The sequence below is a fragment of the Zalophus californianus genome, chromosome 7 (assembly GCF_009762305.2).
Source record: "Zalophus californianus isolate mZalCal1 chromosome 7, mZalCal1.pri.v2, whole genome shotgun sequence".
NCBI lineage: Eukaryota > Metazoa > Chordata > Mammalia > Carnivora > Otariidae > Zalophus > Zalophus californianus.
Genome location: NC_045601.1, coordinates 33,034,548 through 33,048,958, shown reverse-complemented (window position 1 = coordinate 33,048,958; position 14,411 = coordinate 33,034,548). Strand labels below are relative to the sequence as shown.

The window sequence follows — 14,411 nt, the reverse complement described above, 5'->3', positions numbered from 1 at the left end:
ATAGCATATTTAAATATGACTATAGTAATAGGTTTTTATTTTTTTATTTTTTTAAGATTTTATTTATTTATTTGAGAGAGAGAATGAGATAGAGAGCATGAGAGGGGGGAGGGTCAGAGGGAGAAGCAGACTCCCCACTGAGCAGGGAGCCCGATGTGGGACTCGATCCCGAGACTCCAGGATCATGACCTGAGCTGAAGGCAGTTGCTTAACCAACTGAGCCACCTAGGCGCCCTATAGTATTAGGTTTTTAGAATGTGCCTGTGTAGTACTGTCAATGGCTGGGGATTAGGGTGACAGATAAGGTTTAATAGCTTTATAGAATTTTAAACAGTGGCTCTAAAAATTAGTTTTCTTTGGCCTTTAATGACATTGGTACTTTTTAAAGTGGCTTTCGGAAGAAGACTCTGAAGTTTTTTTCATTTTTCTTTTATGTTTTAAGAATGTAATTAGGAATAAAAAAGGATTTATAAAGCTCTTAAGATGATATCAAAGAATATTATAAATTAATCTGGAGCATCAAAGCATAGCTGGAAATATATTACTTGATTCAGGGCACTTGGCTGGCTCAGTCAGAGGAGCATCCGACTCTTGATCTCTGGGTTGTGAGATCAAGCCTCATGGTGGGTGTAGAGATTAGTTAAATAAATAAAACTAAAAAAAAAAGATATATATTACTTGGTTAGATTATCTTTAGAATTTTCATAGGTTGAAGGTAATCCTGTATCATAAATACTGTGTGACATTAGAGAATTAATCTTCAAAGTATTTTATGGTTTTGAATTTTCAATGTGAATGGTCTGAAATTGTTTTACCATGCTGGACATTGCACTAAAATGCTGACTACACAAATGAATGCAATTTTTCGATCATTATCCTGAATTTACATATGATTATTATTGGAGCCCAGAATGAAGAATGTTTTTATGAAAATGTAGGTATTCTACCCATTAGGTTCAAGTAGCAAGTCCTGGGGTGCCTGGGGGTGGCTCAGTTGGTTGAGCGTCTGTCCGACTCTTGTTTTCGGGTCAGGTCGTAATCTCGGGTCCTGGGATCGAGCCCTGTGATGGAATCTGTGCTCAGTGGGGAGTCTGCTTGGGGTTCTCTCTCTCCCTCCTCCTCTGCCCTCCCCCTACTCTCTCTCTCTCTCTCTCTCAAATAAATAAACCTTTAAAAGAACCAACCAAACAAACAAACAAAAAACAAGTAGCAAGTCCCCAGTTATGACATAAATATCTCCAAACATTGCCAGATGGCACCCTGGAGGCAGAACTATGTAGGGTAGAGGAACACTGATTTTAATATTGGCAGTGTTCCATACCTTATATTAGGCAAATGCTGTAGAGCTTACATTGTATTTTCACGTAGCTTATCTATTGTGATCTATAACACAACACTGTAAGTTTGGCAATGCAGATTCTATTATTCCTGTTTTACAGTTGGAGAAGCCAAGACTCGGGGAGACTAGGTGACTTGGGTGGGTTCATACCTATGGTAGATTTGGGGTTAAAATCCAGAATTTCTGAGCCAAGTCCAGCACCCTTAATTTGCATCACTCTATTTATAAAACAGAGTTCTCATCCTGTGCTACTTTTCATGTTCAGTTAAACCAGAATTACCATTTGTACCAGCTAAGATTTGGAGATGTAATTATACTGTTTAGAGGTATGACTTTTTTTTAAACTGAAGTATAGTTGACACACAGTGTTACATTCGTTTCAGTTGTACAACATAGTGATTTCACAAGTCTATACGTTAGGCTGTGCTCATCATGAGTGTAGCTACCATCTGTCACCATGCAATGCTATTATAATACCATTGACTCGCTACACTGTTACTGTATCTTACATCCCCATGACTTACTCATTCCATAACTGGAAGCCTGTACCTCCCTCTCCCCTTCACCCATTTTGCCCTCCCCCCTGCCCCCGTAACCATGAGTTTGTTTTCTGTATCTGTGGGTCTCTTTCTGGTTTTTATTTGTTTATTTGTTTTGTTTTTTTAGATTACACATATAAGTGAGATCTTATGGTATTTATCTTTCTCAGTCTGACTTATCTCACTTAGCATAATACCCTCCAGGTCCATCAATGTTTTTTTGCAAATGGCAAGATCTTACCCTTTTTATGCCTGAGTAACATTCCATTTTATATATATAAAAAATATATTTATTTGTCCCCTCTTGAAAATAAACCATTTCCTTGTATCTGTTGCATTTTTTCTCATGTGTTGTAATTTATCCTTAAGTTTCTTTGCTGTTTTGGGTATATGATTTTGAAGAGATTTTTTTTTTAATCTTCTGTTTTTCAATTTATTTTAATAGATTTAATACCCATATCTACCACATAGCAATGTTCAGAGGCTTCAGTGAACTAATATGTGTAAAATGCTCACTTTAGTACCTAGAACCTAGTGATCATACCATAAAGGTTAGTTACTTACTGCTATAGTCCTTTAAATACTGTTTTTTTGTTTTGTTTCCTTAATTAAAAACTATTTTTTAAGAAAAAACTTTATTTCTATAAGTAAGGGAGTAGATAATTAAATTGGAACCCTAGGCTATTAAAAAAAAGTAGATATTCTATGTCTTTAATATTTGGAAAGTGTCTAATAAATTTTAGGTGAAAAACACATTTTAGAATAATGTGGACTGATATGTCCTCGTGCCAGTTCTCTTTTTTTTTTAATTCTACTGTAGTTAACATACAGTGTTCTATTAGTTTCAGGTATACTTTAAATATTGTTTTTGGGTGCCTGGGTGGCTCAGATGGTTAAGCGTCTGCCTTCGGCTCAGGTCATGATCCCAGGGTCCTGGGATCGAGTCCCGCATCGGGCTCCCTGCTCCTTGGGAGCCTGCTTCTCCCTCTGCTTCTCTCTCTCTCTGCTCCTCTGTCTCTCATGAATAAATAACTAAAATCTTAAAAAAAAAAAAAGAATAAATATTGTTTTTATTATTGTCACTAGTCACCATGGTGAGAGGGTGGGTTAGGAGAAATGAGCATTTCCCTTGAGGTGTTTACAATTTAGTTTTATTGATAGAGAGTAGAGGAAAGTGACTCTGTATAATCTTTGTGTACTATTCGTCAGGAGCGCCTTGTTTATCAGGCTATCAATATTCTTTTGCTAGGTTTCATGGAAGTGACATCTTGCCTTGGGAAATAGTATGTTAGGTGTTACTGCATAACTTCCTCCCAGGAAAACACCATTTCCTGTGTCACTCTTCCAGATGGCAAGAAGCAGAGAAATGTTGAGATTATTTTGGGTGATGTGGATTTATTGTAAAGATACACGGGAAGTCGGATCCCAGGATGGCATCTCATGATTTGTTCAGTCACATTCTGCAGATAATGGGAACATTGTTCAGGATAAAACAGCTGCTCTAGTATCAGAACAGTCTGCTGTGCTCATGATTCTGTTTTTTCTTATCTCTGCTATTTTTTAATGGACTCTGCTTCTGTTGCCAGCCCCCTCTCCTTCCCCTTTGCTCTCTGACGAATTCTGCTGCCTCAGAGCTTCTGTGTGCTCTCTTTTCTCTGAGTATTGCTCCGTTTGCTGTTTTGCATTCCAACCATCTTCCAGTACACTCACATGGAGAAGTTGACTGGAATTGTACCTAGCTGGAAGAGAAGGGAAGGATATCATTCCCCCTGCTTGTTTCAGAGCAGAGACTGAGAGGGGGCAGTCTGATGAGAGACGAGAGCTCTCACTCCATGCAGACTGCCATTGTTTTTGTAACATATGCATTTGGACTTCTTTGCAGCTCTCTTTCCATGGTTATGCCCCTCCTCACACATCTGGAAAAATGACAATAGTCACTCCTATTGAGATTATTGCTGTCCTAAAAAATTTTAAAGGCCATGAAGAATGGGTTCTCAGACACATTCATTTGGGGACAAATAAATAATACTTCCAACAGGAATGGAATGTTGTCTGCTGGTTTGACCTTTCTATGGCAAGAATGAAACTTTTTTTTTATTTTAGGAAAGATCATAATTATCGTGAGTCATACTGCATATTCCAAGGACAAGTTTCTGAAAAGATGCATGGTCACTGAGAGGTTGTCAACCAGTGGGTTCAACCAGTGACCCAATTTATAAAATAAGGGTATTAGGCTTGATGTTTGTTTGTTTTTTTTTAAAGATTTATTTATTTATTTTAGAGAGAGCACGTGTATGAGTGGGAGGGGCAGAGGGAGAGGGAGAGAGAATCTCAAGTAGACTGCATGTTGAGCATGGAACCCGACGTGGGGCTCAATTTCAGGACTCTGAGATCACAACCTGAGCCGAAATCAAGAGTTGGATGCTTAACTGACTGCGCCACTGAGGCACCCCTAGGCTTGATGTTTTTAAGATGAACAAGGATTGTATGATTTTTAAAAACTCGTATATCATATTAAGCTTCCCAAGTCATTTTATCCAGGATATTTGAGAACAAGTAGGTAATTAAGCATTGCTTGGTTGAAGAATCTTGACATAGTTCTAATTTTGATTGTTGCTTATTTTTCTTGACATAGTTCTAATTTTGATTGTTGCTTATTTTTCTTCTTGATTTACAAACTGCCATAGGGAAATTTTGCTTGCCTAATCTATGTTTTGTATGTATATGTGTGTGTGTGTGTGTGTGTGATTAGATTACAAGAGGAATTAAGATCCTGCAAAATGCAATAATACAACAAGATAAGCAACTAGCCAAAGCAATGACCAGTGATGGCTCCTTTCATATTACCCTGCTAGTGATGCAGCTATTAAGTGAAGATGAAGTAAACATGTGAGTAATATGCCTTCCTTGAATATCACTTTTCAAGTTACTACTTTAATATGAGTAAACATAGCAGAACCCAGAGGCATTGAAATTCTAAGGAAGCATTCTTTGTTATAATTTGTTCCAACTAATAGTCAATGTACCGAATTAACAATACAAATATTCCTCCTAATTTAGACTTCTTCAACTCTGTTATTGTTATCAAATAGTAGCCCTTGGTCATGCAGTTGTTTTGCCCATGTTAATCATGTAAGCACTCTGGAGGCTGACCATTTAGGTTAGGATTCTTGGTAAAGATTTTGGAACCATGGCACAACCATCTCTGAATAGCTGCCTGATTTGGGGCAAATTGTCCACTTTTTAAGTAAACGGGAAAAATAATAGTACCAGTACACGTAAGAGCTCCTTGTACAGGGCCTGGCACACACAGGCAGCCGGTGTTGTTAGTCATTAGAACTGCCATTCCCTTAGGTCAGTAGACAATTACCATTTTACCTTACTCAATTTTAGAGTACCTGTATGCTGCCCAATTCGAATTCTAGAGTTGTGCTGTAAAGGTTGGGTATGAGTCATTGGCTGCTGCTTTTCAGCAGCCAGTTGGTCTTCTCCCCCAGTTCTCTGGGATACTCTGTACGTATGATTGCTCCTTTCCTTGGTACCTTCTGTATATCTCTCTGGCTTAAGCTGAAGCTTTAGCTCTTTGGAAAACCAGAATCAGAATGCATTGCAGGTTACTTCTGTTTTGTAGTTGACCTGACATGTAGTTTCCTGAGGGAATGAAGAACGAGGCTTGCATTGGGAAGAGGGTGAGGGAAAGGGAGAAAACAATGAACTTATGAGTAACTCAAAATATGAAGCCAAATTATGGTTTTTGTAGTTATGTCTTTTAAACAGTAGACCTTCATGTCTCTAGAGATCGGTCTTCTGATCTCTTCCAACCTGATCTACCCAAGAGCAGGTCTTGGGCACCCTGCAATTGCAGAGAGGCCTGGAAGATTTTTTTACTTGCCTCACTTTCACTGTTCACTTTGCCAATCAGAAGACAAATAAATACTCTGATGCTCTTAAAGGAAAAGAAGCCAAAGAAGAAGGAGATGAAAGCCTGAGAGAAGAGTGGTGCCCTGTGTGTGTTAGAACGCTGAATTAGTCCGCGTTCTCTGGAGACAGAACCAACAGGATGTATATCTGTATGGGTATCTAGATGTGTTGATATCTCGACATATCTGTATCTACACTTACATATGGAATTTATTTTACGGAATTAGCTCATGTGACTGTGGAGGCTGGCAAGTCCAAAATCCAGGGAAGAGTTGATGTAGTCTCAAGTCCAAGGCAGTCTGGAGGCAGAATTCCTTCTTTCTTGGGGGACCTCAGTCTTTTCTCTTGGTGAGCTGGTGTAAGGGGTGGCAAGTGGGAGACACTGAACCAGCAACAAATTCAAAAGAACTTCTGTGTGGTCAGTGAAAGCACAGACAACTTTGAGGAGGGTTGTAGGTGGCTGCTGTGAGTCTTCTTGTCCTGGGTGGGAAGGAATATGGAGCCCCTCCAGTGCTAGGTGGAGTCTTCGAGGCATGAAGGCAGACACAATGTTCTGGCTCCCCTGTTGGGGTTGAATGTTCTTTCCAAGCCTGGCCCCCACCAGTGCTGGAGCAGAGAATTAGGAATGGTAGAGACACTCACATTGGTTTGGGGTTCTCAGTGTATGGGGGAAACTCAAGCTTTTTGGGGAAGTTCCTGTTTAACTAATGCTAGAAGAATGTGGTGTCACATATCACATAGGTGGTAGATTAGAGTCGAGGAAGATTTCTAACAGACGGACCTGAGGAAGTTCCTTCAATTCTGCATTGCCTATCAAGACATAAAGATGGATGCAGAAGTTTCTTGTGCCCTGGTGGGTGGACTTGGAAGTCCAACTCAGAAAGAATTGGTGAATCAGGAGCTAGGTAAGGGTTGAGGACACTGCTGAACATCCATGTTTCTTGATCAGAGACTCTGGCAGGGATCTTGTGCTTCGGCAGTACCTGCTGCTACAAAGCCCAGAAAGAGCAAGCGTGCTGTCATGGACCCTGATATAGGGCACCCAGGGATATGACCAGACCAGTCCCCCCGAAGTGGGACTCTCTGAGGACTCAAACAGCAAGCAGTTGAGAGGTCTTCCTCAGTTCTTTTAGAAGGGTATGCTGGATTCCTTGGGAAGGAGGAGGAGAGAGGGAAGGGAAAAACTCCTGAAAGGAGGTTTGAATTAACTGAATAATTGTACCCCAAAGAGACTTTTTTAAACCAGAAAAGGTTGAGTCACCGTTGATCAGTAAGTTTAGGTTTATCTTTGTCATCAGAAATGGGTCTTGGCCATGGCGTACGGCATGTCTCTGTCAGCCTCGGCTCCCCAGCTTCCGTCCCCCATACAGGTATTATTTCCTTTTATTCTCTTAATGGTATTGGGAGGCAGCACAGAAATGCCATCTCCCTTATACATATGAGGAAGCAAGAGCCCTAGTAATTAAGCAAATACTGGTCAGTAGAGAAGCCAGAACTAGTCAGTTCTCTTAGTACTCCATGGGGTGTGTGTGTGAAAGATGGGGAGGCACAAAGAGAAGGGTGGGGTGGAGACAGGAGGGAGAGGATGAGCACAGGGGCATGAGAGAAGTGGGAAAGATCAGTCTGCACAGGTATGAATGGCTTCCTATGCCTCAGTGGCCTCTACTGATGAGCACGTGGTGTCCAGTGGGGTTAGGGTGAGGGGGAAGGTATGCCTCCAATGTATCGTACTGTTTACATTTCTCAGTGGGCTCAAGACTGCCTTCTCCAGGAGACTTTTAGAAATATTTGTGGGGGTATTTTTGGGTGTCACGATTACTGAGGAGTGCTGTGGGCATTTGATGGGCAGGAGTGAGGGTTGCTAAGCCATCTGCAGCACATGGGACAGTCCTGAACGAGGCAGCATCGTCTTGCCCTAAGTCATGGCATCACATGTTGAAGAATTCCTGTGCAGAGAGCATGGTGACTCTGCGTCATTCAGGCCTGTGTTTTACCAGGGCTTTTTGTAAATACTTCTAGTTTTGTGAAAAAATGAAATGTTTAGCAAGTCAACTTTGTGTTTGAAGTGGCATCCTTATGCAACTTTATGATACTGGGAATATTCTCTCTACTAGAAGATGATGACCAGATATTTGCAGTTTAGTAATTCTTCTTGACAAAAGTTATAATAAAAAAATCTAAGAAATAATGAGGTTTGCTATACAGACAAGACAGTGTTTTGCAACTCAACCAGCGTTAATTATCAGTCATGTGCAAGATACTGAGCTAAGTGCTTTGGGGAAAATGAAGATGAATCAGGGATGGCTCTTATGCTCATGGATTATACAATTAAGTTGACTAGATACCATATGAACTCAAATAACTATAATAGAAAAACATAAAAACTGTTATGTTTCATAAGATATAAAGTATTAATGGAATTTCAAAGAAGTAAAGATTTGCTACTAGTTTGGGAAGCCAGGGAAGTGTCTGTGGCAGAGTTTTTATTTTTTATTTTATTTTGTTTTTTAAAAAGATATATTTATTTGAGAGAGCGAGCGAGCATGCAGGAGGAGGGAGGGGCAGAGGGAGAGGGAGAATCCTCCAGCAGACTCCCTGCCGAGTGGGAAGCCTGACACGGGGCTCCATGTCAGGACCCTGCGATCATGACCTGAGCCGAAGTCAAGAGTCAGCCGCTTCATGGACTGAGCCATCCAGGTGCCCTAGCAGTGTTAACTTTTAAATAAGGAACAGAATCAAGATGTGACTTCACTTTGGGTAGCTATATAGTGAGAGAGAAACCGATTGGGTTTTCTGGTAAAACATTATTTGTAAGAAGGATTTTCTAAGTCTCTAATCTTTTAACTTTACCTTTCATCCTACACTGTATAGTATGTTGACATCTATATTATCAGTTCCTTGTTCTGTGTTCTTACTTTTCAAAATGTAGTATCATTATTTAGGTGTTTAATGATATATTGACCAATGGGTTGGGTATGGAGCATGCAGAAGCATTTTTTTAAAATCATGAATTTCTTCAGGGCACCTGGCTGGCCTAGTCAGTAGAGCGTGCGACTCTTGATCTCAGGGTCGTGAGGTTATGCCCTGTGGTGGGTGCAGAGATTACTTAAAAAAAAATTTTTTTTTTTTTAATCATGAATTTCTTCAGATACCACCTCAGGTCCTTTGCCCTCATGATGTAGAAGAAAGGCATAGAAATTTGTAAGGTCAAACCCAGCTGCTGAGTTGAAAAGATGGTTGTCCTGCCTTAATTGCAAATAAATACACCTTTGGGTCTGAACTCTAGTTTCAGAGTCTGTTTCGTGTATGCATTTACTTTTTACCCTTTTTACCATAAAGAAGTCTTTCCATAAATCAATCTTGAAAAGATATTCTATTTAAAAGAATTTGAAAGTTAGTGATACTTACCAATAGACACTATGACTTTTTCTTACTCTGTGATCAGTGACATCTCATTGGGACTTACTTATTGGTTTATGCTCCTAGAGCATAAATAGTTACATTTAAAATGAGTATCTTGAATTCCCCAGTTTACGAAAGATGAGCCAGAAGTGGTCATTCAACTTTCACATGCTCTAACTCCCAGCATTCAGTGAAGGACAGTCTTGCAGTAGGCGTATGTACACTGTGTCTTTTTTGGATGAACATAAATACAATCAGGAAAGATTGGATTTAGGATGCGGGTTTGGAGGTACAATGAGAAATGTTGACCTTTCCAAAGGTATTTTGAAGTATTGTACATTTTGTTACGGCATAGATGAGAATTGAAACTCAGTATGAAGTTATGGATGAAATCCGTTACAAACTTTATATGAAAACTAATTTAGAAATATGAAAGAGCTAGAAAAATACCTACATTTCTTTTCACACATTTGATGTATAATTACTGGTGAACAAATCACACTGATCAAGACAGTTTAAATTAACGATGTTTCAACAGAAGGGTGTTTTAAAGCCCTTTACATTATGTAAGACTGTACCCTTCTTTTTGGAGTAATTGCTGCCCTCTAGTGAGATTTTAATTTTTTTCTCATAACAACATACCTACACCAGAATTCTCTTAAAGATGGAAATAATTTATCCTAATTTTCAAAATATTCCAAACCTGATCATGTTTAATTCATTTATATAGTAAACATTTGTTATTATGAAGAAAAAGAAAGCATTTGAAACAGAGTAGTCCTATAATCACATAGGTTAAACAGAAATAAACTTGTGTGGTTGTAGTTGGTAAATATAAGCTTGTATTTTACCTTCTTACAGAGGCTATTATAGTTTAAGAGATAATGAATGTTAAGTTTTAGTAGAGTACTTTGCAAATACTATTTACCCTAAGTAAATAGAATAAATACTGTACTAGTACTTTTAATAAGAATCCAGAACTTCCCACAGAATCTAATATAAGTTCTTTTGGTATTAGGTTTTTGGAATATATGGTCAGTAATTTTTTTTGAGTTGTCTGTGCAGTGTTCCCTTGATTAAAAACTTCTTGGTGAACTATAAAGTAGTATTTTCTTTCATGTCTTTAATATAATATAAATTATAATTAAGTAAAGATTTAATTCACTTCTTCCATAGTTTTTGTTTAAAAAACAAAGAGGGAGACAAACCATGAGAGACTCTGGACTCCGGGAAGCAAACTGAGGATTACAGAAGGGAGGGGGGTGAGGGGATGGGGTAACTGGGTGATGGGTATTAAGGAGGGCACGTGTTGTGATGAGCACTGGGTGTTATACGCAACTAATGAATCGTTGAACACTACATTGAAAACTAACGGATGTATTATATGTTCACTAATGGAACATAATAAAAAAAGTTAAAATTAAAAAAAATTAATAGTTTTATTTTAATCATATGGATTAGGTTTTGAAGTTATTTTTGAACTTTAATTAGAACAAATATCAAAATTTATCTTTCTAAAACTGATTGGTTTTATATATTTTATTACTTAATATGTTACTGAAAATTATATTATCTCTTACCAGTGGTATAGGTGCTCTTTTGGAATTAAAACCATTCATAGAAGAAATCCTCCAAGGAAAACAGTTGATTTTGCCCTTTCAGGGGATTGACACTTTCGGAAATCAGGTTGGATTTGTGAAGCTGGCAGAAGGAGATCATGTAAACTCACTTTTGGAGATAGCAGGTAAAATAAACAGCAACACATCCATGTGAAATCTCATCTTTTGAAGAAATAACCTCCCCATCCCCAATTCTTATAATAGAAATTTGAAATCTTTTAACTTATAACCTTACCTTATAAATGAGTGGCTTCAGCATTTGCATGTGTAGGTAAGCAGCCAAATAAAATACCTGAAGTTATCTTGATTTTTTTTTTTTTTTTTGAGTATGGTTGACATCAGTGTTACATTAGTTTCAGGTGTACAACACAGTGATTTGACAGGTTTATACATTATGCTGTGCTCACCCCAAGTGTAGCTACCGTCTTACCCAATATGTCACTGTTACCGTGTCACTGACTGTATTCCTTATGTGGTAACTTTTATTCCCATGACTTTTTTTTTTTTTTTTTTTTAAGATTTATTCACTTTAGAGAGAGAGAGAGAAAGAGCATGGAGAGAGAGCACGGAGTTGGGGGGGAGGGGCAGAGGGAAAGTATCTCAAGCAGACTGTCTGCCGAGCAGGGAGCCTGATGCAAGGCTCCGTCTCATGACCCACGAGATCATGACCTGAGCTGAAACCAACGGTCGGTAACAACTGACGGAGCCACCCAGACGCCCTCCCATGACTTATTCATTCCATAACTGGAAGCCTGTATCTCCCACCACCCTTCACCCATTTTGCCCAACCCCCCCCCCACTCTCCCTTACTGCAGCCATCATTTTGGTCTCTGTATTCATAGGTCTGATTCTGCTTTTTGTTTGTTTATTCATTTGTTTTGTTTTTTACATTCCACTTATGAGTAGAATCATATAGTATTTGTCTTTCTCTACCTGACTTATTTCATTTAGCATAATACCCTATAGGTCTATCCATGTTGTCTCAAATGGCATGATCTCATCCTTTTTTATGGAATATTCTGTTGTATATATACCACATCTTCCTTATCCATTTGTCTATTGATGGACAGTTGGGTTGCTTCCATATTTGGGCTATTGTAAATAATGATGTAATAAACATAGCGGTGCATATGTCTTTTTGAAATTAGCGTTTTTGTTTTTGGGTAAACACTCAATGGAATTATTGGATCATATGGTATTTCTATTTTTAATTTTTTGAGGAACCTCCATACTGTTTCCACTGTGACTGTCCTATCTTGAGTTTTTTGACCTGAAGATATGTGGATTCTGGGCTCTGGAAGGTGATGGGCTGGACTTAAATATCTGCTAGGACTGTCCTAATCATAAGTCTGAAGGATTCTAGTGCTTTTCATGACATTTGACATATAGTTGGCATTTAGTAAGTATTGACAGTATGGATAAGAATTACCAGTTGCCTATTCAGGCTTTGTGGGCATTGTCAGCCCCATTCCAGAGAGTCTGTGGGTGAGACAGCAGCTTTTCCTCTGTGCTACTTTTTTCCCCCTTTCTTTTTAGGTTCTACTCTCTGAGCAGAAGTCCATTGGTGATGTTAGAAGGTCTGACAGGTCACTTTGTGCAGCATAATTGAAAGTGTTTAGTGAAGTAGAAGAAGAAAGTTACAAAATCTGGATGAATGACTTTTGAGTTGATCCAGAGATTGTAGTTTGGTTGTCAATCTACATGCTGTAAAGAATTTTTATCTTCATATCGTGTTGGATCATTTCCTGTTATTTCATTTCAGGTTTAGTGATCTTTGGTTCATAATACAATTATCATTGGTCCATGCTTGTTCTACTTTATCTATCTATCAATCATCTATTGGCCATCCATCCATCTCTATTTTATTTTATTTTATTCATTTATTTTTTTCATCCATCTCTATTTTAAAATGGTATCATAATCACCTGGGAATCTGCCACCAAACAAAAAACACAAAACAAAATCCATGAAACAAAAGCTAGGACACTGGTAATAACCTTAACTGTGTTGTCCTTTTCATTAATCCATCCCATGGCCATACTTCATTTAAGCGAACCATCATCCTGAAGTTAGTGTTTATTATTTCCTTATATTCTCCCAAAGTATATGTATTTTTAAGTGGTTTTAACTTTATCATGTATATGAATTTTTGAGACATACTTTTTTTAACTTAATAAAAATTATCTTTGTGTAGTTTTATAGTTACTCATTCAGAGGTACATCTTGGGGTGCCTGGCTGGCACAGTCCAAAGAGCATGTGACTCTTGATCTTGGGGTTGTGAGTTTGAGCCTCACGTTGGCCACAGAGCTTATTTAAATAAATAATTTTAAAAAACCAGAAAAATGAAAATGCTTCTCTTTTTGGGTTAAGGGAGACTTTGAGAATCAAATTTCATTTCATTGTTGGTTAAGTTTTCTTTTGTGGAGCAAAGTACATATCAACAAACATGCAAACAATATTTATGAGTCAAGAAGGACTTAAAATTATTAGTTGGTCAAGAAAAAGGCAACTCTAACAGTTTTGATAGCAAAGCATTTGGGAACCAATGCCCATAGTTAACAAACTTAATCTGTTCTTCCTAACTGTTCTGGAGACAATGCTAGATTTAGGTGTTTTTTTTTTTTTGGAATATAAATATCCCTGATCTCAAGAAACACTTCTGATTAGTCATTCATTCATTGTTCTTTTGAATAATTCAATGGGTGCTTGCAACATTGAGAATTCCATCCATTCTTAGCAAATATTCTCACAAAGGCAGTTTCCAGTATTGATGAAAGATCCATTGTGTGCTGAGGAATGTGAAATCTTGCCAGCTTTAGTATGACTATGAGCCCAAGGGTGTTGCTTTGTCATTTTAGGAAAGGCCACTGCCCCTGTAATTCTTTTCTTGATGTGAGAGACTGTTGCTTAAAAATACATACACTTTTCCAAACTTTAAGCAAAACATTACAAAAATGGAAAATAGAGGGAGAATAGCATTTTGTCCTCATATAATCACTGTTTGTTATTGCTTGCTTTTAATCTTTTATGTGTATTTTGTACTGTTGCTTTTGATTATAGTTTTCATACACTTTTATAAGAAATCTAAATATTTAAATGTGTATATGGAAAATTTTTGTTCAAGTTTAGTCAATAAATGGACTAATACTCCATATATATAGTGTTCAGATAGAATGTTCAATACAGAGAATTTTTGTCAACATTTCACTTCATTAGATTTATTTTGACAACTTCATTAGATTTATTTTGACAAGAATGCCTCAGGATTGGTATTGCTTTAGTCCAGCAGTATCAGTAAATAATGTAATTTGTCTTTGTATCACATTTTATAAACTACTTACTCAAATAATATATTTCTACTTTTAGAATTGACCAGGGTATACTACATTTCTTAAAAGTGTAATAAACTATGTGTGTGTATATGCTGATACAAGAATATTAAAATCTTATTTGTTCAGGGTGCCTGGGTGGCTCAGTTGGTTGGGCAACTGCCTTCGGCTCAGGTCGTGATCCTGGAGTCCCGGGATCGAGTCCCGCATCGGGCTCCCTGCTTGGCGGGGAGTCTGCTTCTCCCTCTGACCCTCTCCCCT

At 38.1% G+C, this 14,411-nt stretch overlaps 1 protein-coding gene across 3 annotated transcripts in view; it reads left to right on the top strand.

The window, feature by feature from the left end:
• The window catches only part of AKAP7 (A-kinase anchoring protein 7), a 144,317-nt gene that overhangs the window by 26,886 nt on the left and 103,020 nt on the right, over nucleotides 1–14,411 (top strand). For all 3 annotated transcript variants that reach the window (XR_003521662.1, XM_027603461.2, XM_027603462.1), the window contains exons 4-5: nucleotides 4,631–4,767; nucleotides 10,785–10,945. Coding sequence is in view for 2 of the 3 variants with exons in the window: in XM_027603461.2 (XP_027459262.1) it covers nucleotides 4,631–4,767; nucleotides 10,785–10,945 (298 nt within the window). In the remaining variant the exon portion in view is untranslated. The remainder of the gene's footprint in view (nucleotides 1–4,630; nucleotides 4,768–10,784; nucleotides 10,946–14,411) is intronic.